The sequence below is a fragment of the Monodelphis domestica genome, chromosome 7 (assembly GCF_027887165.1).
Source record: "Monodelphis domestica isolate mMonDom1 chromosome 7, mMonDom1.pri, whole genome shotgun sequence".
In the NCBI taxonomy this organism is placed as follows: Eukaryota; Metazoa; Chordata; class Mammalia; order Didelphimorphia; family Didelphidae; genus Monodelphis; species Monodelphis domestica.
The window spans coordinates 229,369,244-229,383,692 of record NC_077233.1 but is presented as its reverse complement, the minus strand read 5'-3'; the positions used below and the strand labels follow the sequence as shown (position 1 = coordinate 229,383,692).

General features: G+C 36.7%; 1 protein-coding gene across 2 annotated transcripts in view; it reads left to right on the top strand.

Annotated features, from left to right (window-relative positions):
* EEF2K (eukaryotic elongation factor 2 kinase) overlaps positions 1–14,449 on the top strand; it is a 69,445-nt gene that overhangs the window by 49,928 nt on the left and 5,068 nt on the right. Inside the window, exons 13-17 of one of the 2 annotated variants that reach the window (XM_001366833.4) lie at positions 667–732; positions 1,972–2,106; positions 2,363–2,551; positions 4,207–4,331; positions 11,014–11,192. In XM_001366833.4, the coding sequence (XP_001366870.1) occupies positions 667–732; positions 1,972–2,106; positions 2,363–2,551; positions 4,207–4,331; positions 11,014–11,192 (694 nt within the window). The remainder of the gene's footprint in view (positions 1–666; positions 733–1,971; positions 2,107–2,362; positions 2,552–4,206; positions 4,332–11,013; positions 11,193–14,449) is intronic. The other variant, XM_007498241.3, reaches the window with a different exon arrangement.

The window sequence follows — 14,449 nt, the reverse complement described above, 5'->3', positions numbered from 1 at the left end:
AAAAAATAGTGGGGTCTCACAGGAGGTGGGGGAAGATGTTTTGTCCCAGACAAAGGTCAAATATTATGTTGCAGAAGTCTCTTCGCTTTAAGCTTCAATTTCCAAGAAAATGAGACTAATCTCTTTTTTTCCAGTTAAACAATATTCTAAACTTTACAGTTAACACCAAATAAAATTAGTATTTCCAAAAGTATTGTTTTTATTATTTTTGTTAATTTTTTCAATTATCAATTTTTTTCTCCTTCCCATCTCCCCCAACCTCACTAAAAAAGAGAAACTCAAACTTTCATAACAAATATACATATTCAAGCAAACAAGTTCCTGTCTTGGCCATATCCAAAAATATATGTCTCATCCTGTATTTTTAAGTCAATCGCCTCTCTATCAAGAGGTTTGTAATTATGGTTGATCAGAGTCCTCAGATCTTTCAAAATTGTTTGCTTTACAATGTTTCCATATATGTGTGTATATATGTATATGTTTTCCATATATTTACAGTATAACAGAAGGAGAAAATATACATGAAAATATGAATCATTATTATTATGAAGCTTTTTTGGACCTGGACAAGATAATAGACATATAGGTATAGATCTGGAAGAGGGACTTCAGAGGGAGAGAAGAAGAGATATGGTTTGAATAATTTGAATCTTTGCCTTTGTCTAGGGCCATTCAAATGGCAACCGGAAGCAGTCTGAATCTGATGAAGACAGTTTGGGCAGTTATGGAAGGGTAAATAACACCGTTACTTCATAGAGAATTTCTTATTGTGCTGTTTGTAAAAGTACTTTGTAAATTGGAAACTGCTATGTGTCGGCTGTGCTTATCCTTATTTCTTTCATTAGTTTGTTTAGCTATTGGCAACTCCCTTTCAAATGGCTAGCATTCTCTGTTTTACGGTAGGGGCATCTCTCCATCCATTGAGTTAACCACCTCACCCCCTCCATTTTAGATTTCTTTCCTGAAGGAAAGGCATTGTAACAAGTATTTATTGAGACTGCATGCATGCAGAGCCCTGCCTTTGTAAGGATCTGTGAGGGCACAAAGAGTTGTGATGTGTTTGCTATCCTTAAGAAGCCCACAGTCTAGTTGGGAGGAGACAAGATATATGGAAAGATAACAATACAATATAGTAAATGCTTAAGAGCTATGGGAATTCAGAGGAGTTAAAGATTTTTTTTTTTTACTTAGTGGAGAGTCTACATATGGGAATGGTGGGAAATAAACCTAATCTACCTCAAACTGATTTTTAGTCTACCAGGGAATCACTGGCTTAAGTGGATCCCATCATAGGTTTCCATCCTGAGATGTTAATTTCCTGTGTTGCTTCCCACCTTTTGTACCAAATCTAACACGTACTTAGTGGGCTGATTCCATTCTGAAACTTGGTCTCTCCAGCTTGCTGGCCTAGATCATAAACCCTTTTAAATGTCCATCTTGTTTTTTAATCTCTGGGTCAAGAAAAATGGGGTTGATTTCAGTTGAACCCATTATCTTGATTTGATTATTTTCTTGTTGATTCTTTTTACTATTATTGCTTTTGTGGTAGTTTCTTTCTTATTTCCTAAAAAAAATGGAATACAAGAGAAATTGGCTAAAAGTCACCCAAGTGGTTATAAAATTGAGAGACATTTAACTTGGTCTTGGTTTTGTCAGAGCTATTCCCTGCTTGTTCTTGTCCCAAGACTGCTTTTGGGGTTACCAAATGTTTTTGTCAGTTGCTTAAAATATTCCATCTTTTCCATGTTAGCTGAAGTGGCTGTCTTAAGGTGATTAGGAATGGAGTGGTGTAAGTCTACTATAGCCCTTTAAAAACTTAGTGTTCCTCTTTTCCTAATACTAAACCCAGGGTGTTTGGGAAGCAGTGTCTTCTGTGCTGAGGTTTCACCAGCCAGGTGAAGGTGAAATGCATTAACTCCCTGAGCATCTCTCCTCTTTCAAAGGTAAATGTATTACGTTCTCTTCTTCCAGGTCAGTGTGGAGAAATGGAATCTCTATAACTCTGCCAGGCTTCACCTCCAGAGGCCATCCTGTGTCGCTGTGGAAATGCAGAGACTTAATGCTCTGGACCTTGAAAAGAAAATCGGGAAGTCCATTTTGGGGAAGGTATTGGTGATGTGCATTTGAGAAGAAAAAAAAAGGGGGAAAAACTTTTTGCATCATATCAAGGGGAATCTGCTCATCTAGCACTAATCTGATCATAAATGATTTCTCAAAAGACTCACACCGCTCCTTTACTAATCACTTCCTCTTGCAGGTTGGCTTCAATGTGCTACCTTGTTGGGGTGAGCAATCTTATTAGGTGCAGCTATTGCTACTTTATCCCAAGCCCTCTGGACTGACACTGTTGTCTATGTGGTAGGTTCACCTGGCCATGGTACGTTACCATGAAGGGGGGCGTTTCTGTGAAAAAGACCAGCCCTGGGATCAAGAATCAGCTGTATTCCACCTTGAACATGCAGCAGACCTAGGGGAGCTTGAAGCCATTGTGGGGCTCGGGCTCATGTACTCCCAGCTCCCCCATCACATCCTGGCTGATGTCTCCTTAAAGGTAAGAGATAGCAGGGCTTGAACTAAGGAGATGATTCCTGAATGTTGCTGTAGCTGGTAACAGCTCATTGGATTATGGGTGACAGTGTCACCTTTCTCTATGCCCTTTTAGTCAATTATTTTGGAAATCCAGTCTCCCTCTCTCACCCAGGCTTCAAGTACAATGGTCACTTATTGGCCCAATTCCACTCAAGATTGGCTTGGATGCTTGGACCAGCTCTATTTTTAACTGCAGCCTTGGTGTCATTTCTCTCCCTTCTTCCCCATTATCTGGGGTTCACCATATTGGTGCCATAGTTAGTACAGACACCTGATTGACTTTATCCCATAGCATCTCAGAACTCTAAAGTTCAGTCTCGGGCTCCCCAGTTGCAGAGTTCACAAGGAAGCATGTACCACTATTCTATATCTAACTATTGATAAGATAATTATATACTATAACAATAGCAACAATAATAGCTAATAATTGTGTAGCACTTTTAAGATTTACAGAGAATATGATCTCATTTAATCCTCACAATAATTCTATAAGATCCTGTTAAGTAGGTGCTATCATCCCCAGTTTACACATGAAGAAATTGAGGTTAAAAGACTAACTTATAAAGTTGAAACTTTTTAAAAATTTTAATTATTTTATTTTGTTTAATATTTCCAAATTTCAGATTAAAAAAATTAACACTCATGTTTTTAAGAGTTTGAATTCCAAATTCTGTCTCTGTCTCTATCTCTGTCTTTCTCTCTTTCTTTCTTTCTTTTTCTTCCTTCCTTCCTTCCCTCTTTCTTTCTTTTCCTTCCTTCCTTCCTTCCTTCCTTCCTTCCTTCCTTCCTTCCTTCCTTCCTTCCTTCCTCTCTCTCTCTCACTCCCTCTCTCTCTCCTCCCTCATTGAGAAGGCAAGCAATTTGATTTAATATAAATGGGAAGTCATGAAAAATATATTTCCTTATTAGCCATGTTGCGAAAGAAAACACAACAAAGAAAGAAAGAGAGGGCCTGTATTTGTATCATCTTCAGCAAGGAAGTTATCATCAGTGTCCAGCATTTCATATTAAAGATCATAGTCAGCTGCAGGAATGGTGAGGAGAGGGGAGGGAGGGAAATAATGTAACTCTTGTAACCTGTAAGAATTAAAATAAATATTTCTACCCAGATATATATTTTATAAAGTTTATTGGAAGGGTAGACAATGTTCCTATAAGTAATCTGACCATGTGGTGCCTAGCCTGCCAGTCTCTTCTTCATTCCCCCTCACCTGCCTGCTCTGCATCTTCTCAGTTCTCCCTTTCAATTCTCCCGCGGTTCTTTCGAGGTTCTCCCAATTCTCCCCCAAACCTTAACTTTTATTGATGTACAGAATACAGAATGTACACCAATGCAACCCTGGCACAACTGTGGTATGTCAGGAATGTTTGATAGACAGGTAAAGTTACTCAGGAGGGGGAGGGGATAAACTTCCCTTACACAAACCAAGGAATAATGTTCTAAATTGACTAAATAAATTAATCTAAAAAATAATAAAGATCATAGTATAACAAATTTAGAACTAGCAGCCATTTGGGCCTTCTTTTATTTTATAAATGAAGAAACAGAAGGAAGGAAGGGATACAGAGAGAGAGAGATACATACACAGAAATAACATTTTTGGGTGTGTTTGATAGGAGTCGGAGGAGAACAGAACCAAAGGTTTTGATTACTTACTGAAGGCTGCAGAAGCAGGTGACAGACATTCTATGATCCTTGTGGCAAGAGCCTATGACACAGGCCTGAACCTCAGCTCTGACAGGTAATAATAATAATTTACATTTATATCGATCTTGACCCTTTTCTGGTTACAAACCCTGCAAGTTGTTCAACTAGCTCATTTCCATTTCACATGAGGGGGGGGGGGAGAAGAAAGAAATAAAAAAGGATCATTGAAGCATTTTTAAATACACAGAAGAAAGGGCAGAAAGAATCACAGATGAGCAAGGCATCTTTGAAAGTTACATGTTGAATTTATTATATAGGTGTGTATATATTAAAAAGAAAAGCAAACCATACATAATAGAGATTTACAAATTTGTGCAATTCCCTTTTTCTTTTCTATATTTTAAATAACATCAGATTATATGTAATATGTGTCAAATGTTACATGTGCTATAATACCTATATTATTTGGTGTTTGCCAAGTTCCAAATAAAAATTTTTAAAAAGAAAAAAAGACTGGCTTGAGAATCAGGAAACCTAAACTTTTTAGTCCTGAATTTGCTTTTCTTTTCAACGAACAGCACAAAAAGACCTGAACCGGTTAGGGAATGAAGCCACAGCTTTGGCCTCCTTATCAATGCTCTATTCTCTACTGAGCTAAGTAGCAGGAAAGAAAACTCATTTATGATTGGGTCCATTTAAATGCCTTGAGGGTGAGTATGAGAGACAGACAGACAGACAGACAGACAGACAGACAGACAGACAGACAGAGAGTGTGTGTGTGTGTATGTTGTGGGATAAGAAACTTGTTCCCACTAAAAGACCTTTTAATTCAGGTCAATACATTGACCAATCTCTAATTCCAGAAAAATGATAGTGAAACATAATGGAATTTAAATGGAAAGAATCAATTTTGTTTGCAGGAAGATGTGTTTCATTGCTGCTAAAATCCTTACAAATTATGGTGGATGTTAGTTAACATGATGCATGGGCTGAGTAATGTGCACAATTAACAAGTTATTGAGTGGCCCCATTTACTTTGACTTTTTTACAAAAAAAAAATTGTCCCCATTCTTGGTAGAAAGTGGTGGTGCAAATTAAACCACAGGCTGTCAAACATGGTTAATTTGTCCAATTTGATTAACTGAACATCTAGTTACAAAGGAGGGTTCTAGTTGGTAGGGGAAGCAGTGTAGGAGAAAGCAACAGTGATATTTTTAAAAACATCAGTTAAACTTATAAAAAGAGATTTTCAAGTAGAGTCTTTAAGATCAAACAAAAATGTAGTGAATAGTCCAAATTGCCCTTGAGTCAGAATTCTTTATGGGATGCAGCAAAGATTTAAAGGCAAAACCTTTTTTTTTTTTAACCTTTACCTTCCATCTTGGAATCAATACTGTGTATTGGTTCCAAGGCAGAAGAGTGGTAAGGACTAGGCATTTGGGATTAAGTGACTTGCCCAGGGTCACATAGCTGCAGAACATTTCTAATAAGAGAGATTGTTAAAAACTTTTTTTTTTTACTAATAGTTTTTGTTTTTACTCTTTTCACTTACATCTATTGCCATCTCTTATGAAAAAAAATATAAAAGAGAGAAATAAAAGATTATTCCGCAAAACCAACTAATGCATCCACAGGGTGTTAACAGCATTTGCAGTATTTCATACCCATAGTTTCTCATTTCTTTATAGAAGGGAGATACAGTTTCTCAGCTCTTGATCCTTCTAAAATTATACATTTCCTTTTTGTGGTTGTTCTTTTTGTTTACACTGTTGTTCTGTATCTTATTTTATTGCTTCCTTCTGCATCAATTTGTAGATATCTTTGGAAGGTGGTCCTTTTCATTTATTCACTAGTAATGGGAAAAGATAGCTGGGTTTTGGAGGCACTGTGCAATTATAGGGTCAGTTGTCAGCTTGCATTTACTGTGCATCTCCTATATGTCAGGCACTGTGCTGAGCATTGGTAAGACAGAGAAAGGGTGTAAATTGGGTCTCTTCTCTCAAAGACCATACAGCCTGGTGGAGAAGTCCAAGCAAAGAACTATACACAAGCAAGCTATGTACAAGACAAAAGTGGGTTGAAGTCTCAAGAGAGAAAGCTCTCAAGAGAAGAAGACCTGGGAAAGGTTTCTTGTAGAAGGTAGGAATTTAGCTAAGAGCTGAAAAAAGCCAGGCAAACCAGGAGACAGAGACAAAGAGAGAACACATTCCTTTCAGGCATGGGGAACAACCAGTGAAAACAGAAGATGAAATGACATGCTGGCCTTCAAAGAGAACCCTAGAATTTTGGCGCTAAAAAGAAAATATCTAGTCCAAACCTCTCCATTTTGAGATGAAGAAACAGAAAGATAACAATGACTTACCCAAGGTGACACAAGAAGTTAGTAACAAAGCCAGAACTAGAGTTAAACTCTCTTTTGCTCTAGCTGGTTCTCCAATTTCCCACACTTGAGGGAACAGCAGAAAAGTGGTTTGTAAAGTAGTTGTATAAGCTCTTAATTAGCTTATAAACCACATTTGTAGGGGTGGGGGTGTGTTTTTAATGATGAGGCAGACATTCACTGGGAGCCAAGCCAATGGGACAACTGTTTCACCCCTCTGTTGGAGTGCAAGGCATTCTGGAAGGCCAGGGAAGACATTCTGTCTGCTTAACACCCAGCTTTCCTCTTGCCTCTTCTAGAATGGTCTTGGCTAAAACCTCTTTGGGGGTTAAAATTTCTCACTCTTCATGTCAGCCTTAAGGAGAATATGTTTAATCCAATCAGTAAGAGTTTTTCCAGTGCTAATTAGTATAAGGAGAAGAATTAAATGGAAAGTATTTGTTTCTATTACAATGAGAGGATTGGAAGAAATGAGACAGAAATTGGGGCTTTTGATACTCCAATTTTATTGGTCAATCTCCCTTCCCCAAAAGGCCCCATTCATTGATCTGGAGGTCTAAAGGTGACAGTAAAGTGTGACCTCCACTATCCCAAAGCTAGAAACTGTTTCTTCTACCCATTGTGAAAGATAATCATTCAGGTGTTCTGCTAGGTGGCAGGGATACAAAAGCAAAAAAAAAAAAGACAATTTCTGTCCAAAGGAGCTTATATTCTATGAAGAGAACATATAATTATGTACATAATAAATACAAAGTAATTAGTGGGAAGGCACTTAACAGTTGGGGATCCAGAAAGACCAATTCTAAAACTTTAGTATCAATCTCAAGTAGAAAGTAATGCTTCAGGGTTTCATTTTGTCCTAAGAAACTACAAATTAACATCTATATTGTAGTGTATTTTTATTTATTTTGTTAGGTATTTTTCAACTATATTTTAATTTGATTCAGATCACACTCAGTTTGACATCTTTGCTCACCAAAAGTAGTGAATGTCAGTCCTGGGTTTTGGTCTGGAGAAGGCCATGGAGTTGAGAAGAAGAAGAAGAAGAAGAAATGTAGAGAAAAAAATCCATTTTGACTATAACATAATGTAAAGGCAGGAGAGTAATATTTCATGAGGCTGGCAAGATAAGATAAGGCCAGTTTATGGAAGACATTAAATACCAAATAGAAGGGCTCGAATCTTGTCCTCGAGGGAATAGGGAGTCTGTGGGTGAAATTTATTAAGGAGAGAAATGACATGGTCAGAGCTGCACGTTATTCTTGGTGACAATACAAAGGGCCTCAGCTTCAGAATGAAACAAATCCAGAGCGTGGATTGATTGTGGTACTGTGTAGGGATGGATTGAAGGGCAGTCAAGGCAGTCAGTTAAGATGCTATTATTGCAGTAATCCTAGCAAGAGATCTATACTAAGGTGGTTACTATGGGAGCAGCAGGAAGGGGTAGGATGGGAGAGATGTTGTAGAGGCAGGAAAAAGATTTGGTAACTGATTGGAATGAGAGAGTGAGACGTCAAAGGCAGAGACCACAAGGTGATGATTTTGACAAAATAAGGAAGTTTGTTATTGGGACAGATTTAGGAGGGGAAAATAATGAGTTCTGTTTTGGACTTGTGTTTGAAATATCTCCAGAACAGCCAGTTTGAAATGGAGCTGAGAGAGAGACTAGGACTGAATATAGAATATGCATAATAATGAAAGGGAGCTGATGAGTTCTCCAAAATATAGAGAGAAAGAAAGAGCTCGGGACAGAGCCTTGAGATCTACCCACGGGTAGGAGGCATGATATGGGTGATGATTCAGATGATTCAGAGTCAGGCCAATAGGAGGAGAACCAGGAGAAAGTATTGTCATGAAAACATTATTTTGTTAAGTATTTTTCAAATTACATTTTAATTTGGTTCAGGTTGAACTCAGTTTGGCACCTTTGCTCTAGAAGGAATTTGGGTTTGATTTGGTTTTTGTTTTAACTTTTTTAAGATGGATTTTGCAAAAAGAGTATCCAAGAGGAGAGGGTGCTTGGTAACTTGTGATACAGCAGTTTCAATAAGTGATGAGGTTGAAAGCCAGATTGTGAAGGGCTGAGGAGTGGAATGGAGAAAGGAATATAGACTGGGAAATAAATCCAGTTAAATGAATATAATCTCTAGCAGGAGTATAACTGCTGTTTGTCATCTCTAAAAAGCACCAGCAAATTTCCCAAGGAGTCGGGGCAAATGGAGCACCAGAGGAACTGAGGGAGTCTTACCAGCTGCTAAAGTAGTAGCTGTTCTTTGCACCACTTGGAGCAACACTCCTGTCCTCACTTGTTTTAGAGGCCATTGAGTGAGGGAAAGGGTGCAACTCCTTGAGGACAGGGACAGTCTTTGGCTTCTTTTTATTTCCTCAGCACTCAGCACAATGCCTGGCACATAATAAACTCCTAATAAATATTTATTGACTGACTGATAATATTGTCCAGTCTTCAGGAGAGATGTAGTAGAGATACCTGTATATATGCAGGCTTTTATGCAGTGACTCCTAGGAGACCATCATTGCTAGCCAGGTAAGATAAATCTCTTATAAAACCATCTCCTGCCCTCTAGTTCAATCTATCCACAAAAAAAAAAAAAAATCATTACTATAACATACTTTACAAGTTGCAGTACAGCCTTTGCTTGAAGATTTTCAAGAAACAGAAACCCTGCACCTCCTGGGGAAGCCTATGCCACTTTTTAACTTATTTTTAAATATTTTTCCACAGTTACATGATTTATGTTCTCTCCCTCCCCTCTTCCCTCCCTATTCCCGGAGCTAACAAGCAATTCCATTGGGTTATATATGTATTATCACTCCATACCTATTTTCATATTGCCATTTTTTTAAACAGCTCTAAGTTTTAGGAAGTTTTTTCCTGACACCAAACCTACAATTGGCCTCTTTACAAATTCCACCCATGGCTCCTGGTGCAACCCTCTGAGGCCAATCAAAACATATCTAATCCCTTCTGCACATGCCATCCCTGCTGATACTTGTCAAAACAGCAGTTAATGTCCTTTCCTGATTCTTTTCTTCTCTAGGCTTTTAAACACGCCTCATTCCTTCAGCTGATCCTTATACCGGAGCCTCAATGCCGTGACATTATCCGGGTTGGCCCCTTATGGTCACTCTCCAGTTTATCAATGTTTTTCTTAAACCCTGACACCCAAAATGGAACCCAATACTCCAGATGAGATTGGACAAGGACAGGAAACAAGCCACATCCCTAATCTTGGAAGCTGTGCCTTTCAGCACAGCCCAAGTTTGCATTAGCTTTTTTGGCTACTATATCCCCCTGCTGACTCAGATTAAGCTTGCAGTTCACTCAGGCTTTTTTCAAAATAACAGCTGCCCCTCTGCAGCTCCCCATCTTATACTTGTGAAGCTGATTTTGTTCCATCCAAATGTGATATTTTCAATTTTCCCTTTTGAATTTCATCTTCTTAGGTTCAATCTATTGCTTTACCCTAGAGGTTCTTTTTTTAAAACCCTTACCTTCTGTTTTAGAATCAATACTAAGTATTGGTTCCAATGTAGAAGCATGGTAAGGGTTATTTTAGGCAATTGGGATTGTCTAGGATCATATAGCTAGGAAGTATCCGAAGGCACATTTGAACCCAGGACCTCTCTTCTACAGAGCTGTCTCTAGCCCAGAGGTTCTTTTTTTTTCCTTTTCTTTTTTTAATTAATTCATTTATTGATTCTTAAAATTAATTTATTTATTCCAGAGGTTCTTAAAGCATGGTTCAAAGACTCTTGGCAGTCTTCAAGACCCTTTCAGGGATCCACAAGGTCAAAACCATTTTCATAATAATATTAACATGATTTTTCTATTAACATGTCTTCTTTTCCAACTTCATATCTGTGTGGGAGGCCATATTTTCTTCAAATACTTCAACCAAAATAATATATCCCAAACAATTGAATGCTGCAGATATGAGAAACCAGTTGTCTTCTCTCAAGCCAAACATTAAGGAGATTCACCCCAAAAAAAGTAAAATAGTACTACTCTTCTCATTAAAAATTTAATAGGGTTTTTAATGGTTTTTTTCATAAAAATGTCATTTATGGTAATGAGTTTATATATTTATATATAATATATATATTTATATATATTATATTATATTTAAATATATTTGTATATTTTAAGTAAATTAATAAAGTTTTATATATTTCATCTCTTAATTTCTAATAAATATTGATAGATATAACCCATAGAAACAAGAATCCTCAAAAGTTAAAGAAGTCCTGAGAACAAAAAGGTCTAGTACTATTATGATCCTTTTAGAAACTTTTCATCATTAGTCTCTGTAATATATGGCTCTCCCCCTTGGCTGCTTTGAGAAATATTCCTCTTTTGTTTTGACTTATTCCCAAGAACACAGAACTGGAAGGAGGCCCTACGCTGGTATGACACTGCATTAAACACTACAGATTATGATGAAGGAGGTGAATATGATGGGATGCAGGATGAACCGCGGCACACACTCCTGGCAAGAGAGGCTGAAATGCTGTTTACAGGTGGCTTCCAGCTAGAGAAGGATCCACAAAGATCAGGTAGAACAGCTATTTCCCTTGTTGGGTGGAACGGGTAGAGGGAAAACTTTGGCCTTACCTCTGGTCAGTTCATTTAGTCTTTCTTGAGACTCTTCTCTGTGCCCTGTACAAGGTTAATTTTGTGGTAGCTATAAATAAAATATAAGATAAAGCTCCTGTTCTTGGGGAGTATAAAATTCAGTTGAGAAGACAACTAAAATACAAAAGAATGCAAAAGAGACGTGATTATTGAAGCTCAGAAGGGGCAAAAAATTCCCTTTTGGCTGGAGTGATGTGAGATGGCTTCAGAGAGGAGGAAGGTGGACTTTGAATAATGAAGTAGGATTTTCAGAGTCCCCTATATATCTTTGTAGCCTTTTCTCACAAATGTACCAGGAGAATTTAAAACATCACCACCAGGGGGAAACAAGAGCTAAAATAATGTGCAAAGAATCAAGAGAAATGTTCCCACTAACAACAGGTTCAAAACAAGGGTGCTCAGAAAAATAAGGGTACTCATTTTCATCATTAATGTGTAACAAAGTATGAGAATTGCTCTCTGCCATATACCTTCTGTGTGATCCTAGCCAAGACATTTAAGATCTCAGTGTTCTAGGCAATTCTCTAAGACTGTCTGATGCCAACCTGTAGAGGGATTTCCTTTCCAGTGTTCCTATATTGGGATGGAGCTGGAGTCAGGAAGACTTCAGAGCAAATGCAACTTTAGACATCTCCTAGCTGTGTGACCCTGGGCATATCACTTAACCTTTGTTTGCCTTAGTTTCTTCATCTGTAAAATGGGGAAAATAATAGCACCTTACCTCCTACAGTTGTTCTGAGGCTCAGAGGAGAATATATATATATATATATATGTATATATATATATATATATATATATATATATATATACATATATATATATATAATCTATATATTTAATAATATATATTAATATGTTAATATTCTGTTCTTAAAATTGTTAGTAAGTTTCAGTTCCAAGGCAGAAGAGTGGTAAGGGCTAGGCAATGAGGGTTAAGTGACTTCCCCAGGGTTACTCAACTAGGTCATATTTGAACCCAGGACCCAAGCCTGGCTTTCCATCCACTGAGCCACCTAGCTGCCCCTATGAAGGAAAATCTAAATAATTTAAGAGACATTAAATGTTCATGGATGAGTCTATCCTCTCCAAATAAATGAACAGATTTAATATAATTTTCATCAAATGGTAGAGTTTTTAAATAGTCATTTTGAAATTTCTGTGGGAATGCAAACTGGCAAGACTATCAAGGGAGAAACATACTTGCTGAATCAGGCTTTAAAACAGTATAAATTGGTTGTCACTCAAACTATTTGGGATTGGGGCAAGGAGACACAAGCAGAAAAATAAAACTGACAAAATAGAATAGCGATACCAGAAATAGAAGCAATGATATATTAAGTATTTGTGTTCCCCAAACGTGTGGAAAATGAAAACTAGGGAAAAAATTCTTTAATAAATATTGTTGACCAGTGAAATTGCCTGTCAGCTCCAGGAGGGGGGAGGGAAAAGGGGAGGGAGATGATAGAAATCATGTGACCATGGAAATTTTTTAAAATTAAAATTAAATAAATATTATTAATATATTTATATGTGTGTGTTTGTGTGTTATACACATAAACAAACCCACATTAAAAAAATCAAAAAGTTAGGTGAAAAAGGAATAATACACTGGTGGAAAGTAGGAAAAAGTATAGAAGATAATGTAAATTGATTCAATTATAATAAATAAAACCGGAGAACCCAAAATTCTATGAACAAAAAAAGTTATATGTATATGTAGTGAAGATTTATTTATAGCAAATATAGAAGACAAGAACTTGATATCTGAAACTCATAAGGACCTAATATGAACATTCATAGGGAAATATCCATCACTAATGAATAAATGGTAAATACACACACAGACAATTTTTCAAAGAGTATAAATTGATGGCAACTAATCACTTTGGGAAAAAATTGTTACATTTCCTTAATAATCCCAGCTACACAATTGGCAAAAAAAATAAACAATGCATAAAAATATTAGTGAAGTTATGAAAAAATGGGGACACATACATTACTGGTAGAATTATAATTTGGTGATATCTTTTTGGAGAATAGTACACCATATTGTAGCCTTTGACTCAATAGACTTATAATTAGAAATATACTCAAAGGACATTACCAGAGAGTTTTTTAAAAAGAGGTATGTGTTTATTATTAACAGCAAGCTTAATGCCTCACAATTGGAAAATTGCTGAAGAAATTGTATGTAAATGTAAAAGAATATTATAAAGAAATTACATTTTATGAGGAATGTGTGGTATTATGGATAGAATCCTGGACCTGGAGCCGTAATTTTGTGAACTAAGAATGACATTTATAATGAATTTTAAAATGTGCAAAAACATAAGAAATATCAAATGAAAAAACCAGAGCCGGGCCCTCACTGGCTGCAACTCTACAAAAGGAAAAACAAATAAATAAATACAGAGATGAATGGAGAGACAGTGGGACAAGTCCAGAGTATTGATGATGAAACAGCTACCTTCTTTCTAACAGAGCCAATAAAGTTATGAAGGAGTCATACATTCTTCCACCATGATTAATATGTAGTTTTGATTGACTGTGCTTATTTTTTAATTTGTTTTTTGTTTTTAATGCAATTTTATTTTATTTTCAGTTCCAAATTCTCTCTCTCTAATCTTCCCCTACCCATTAAGAAAACAAGAAAAACAAAACCCATTACAAATATGTACATTTTGTAATCATGGAAAATAAATTCCTGCAATACTCGAATCCAAAAAATATGCTTCAGTCTGCAGAGTCCATCATCCCTATCTGGCATTGGATAGTGTGTGTTTTTTCATGTGTCCCCAAGAACTCCAATTGGTTCCATTGGGTTAATCAGAGTTTCTAAGACTTCAAAAATTTTTGTCTTTATAGTATTGTTGTTATTATATAGATTGCTCTCCTGGTTCTGCTCACTTCACTTTGCATCAATTCATAAAAATCTTCCCAGGTTTTTCTGAAACTATCCCGATACTTCATTGTTTCTCATAGCACAACAGGATTTCATCACATATTTATAATCATAATTTGTTCAGGCATCCTCCAACTGATGGTACCCTCCTAGTTTCAAATTCATTGCCACTATGGAAAGAGCTTTTATAAATAAATTTGTTTATCTGGATCCTTTTCCTCTTTCTTTTGATCTTTTTGGGGTATCACTGGATCAGAGAATAAGCATGGTTTAATA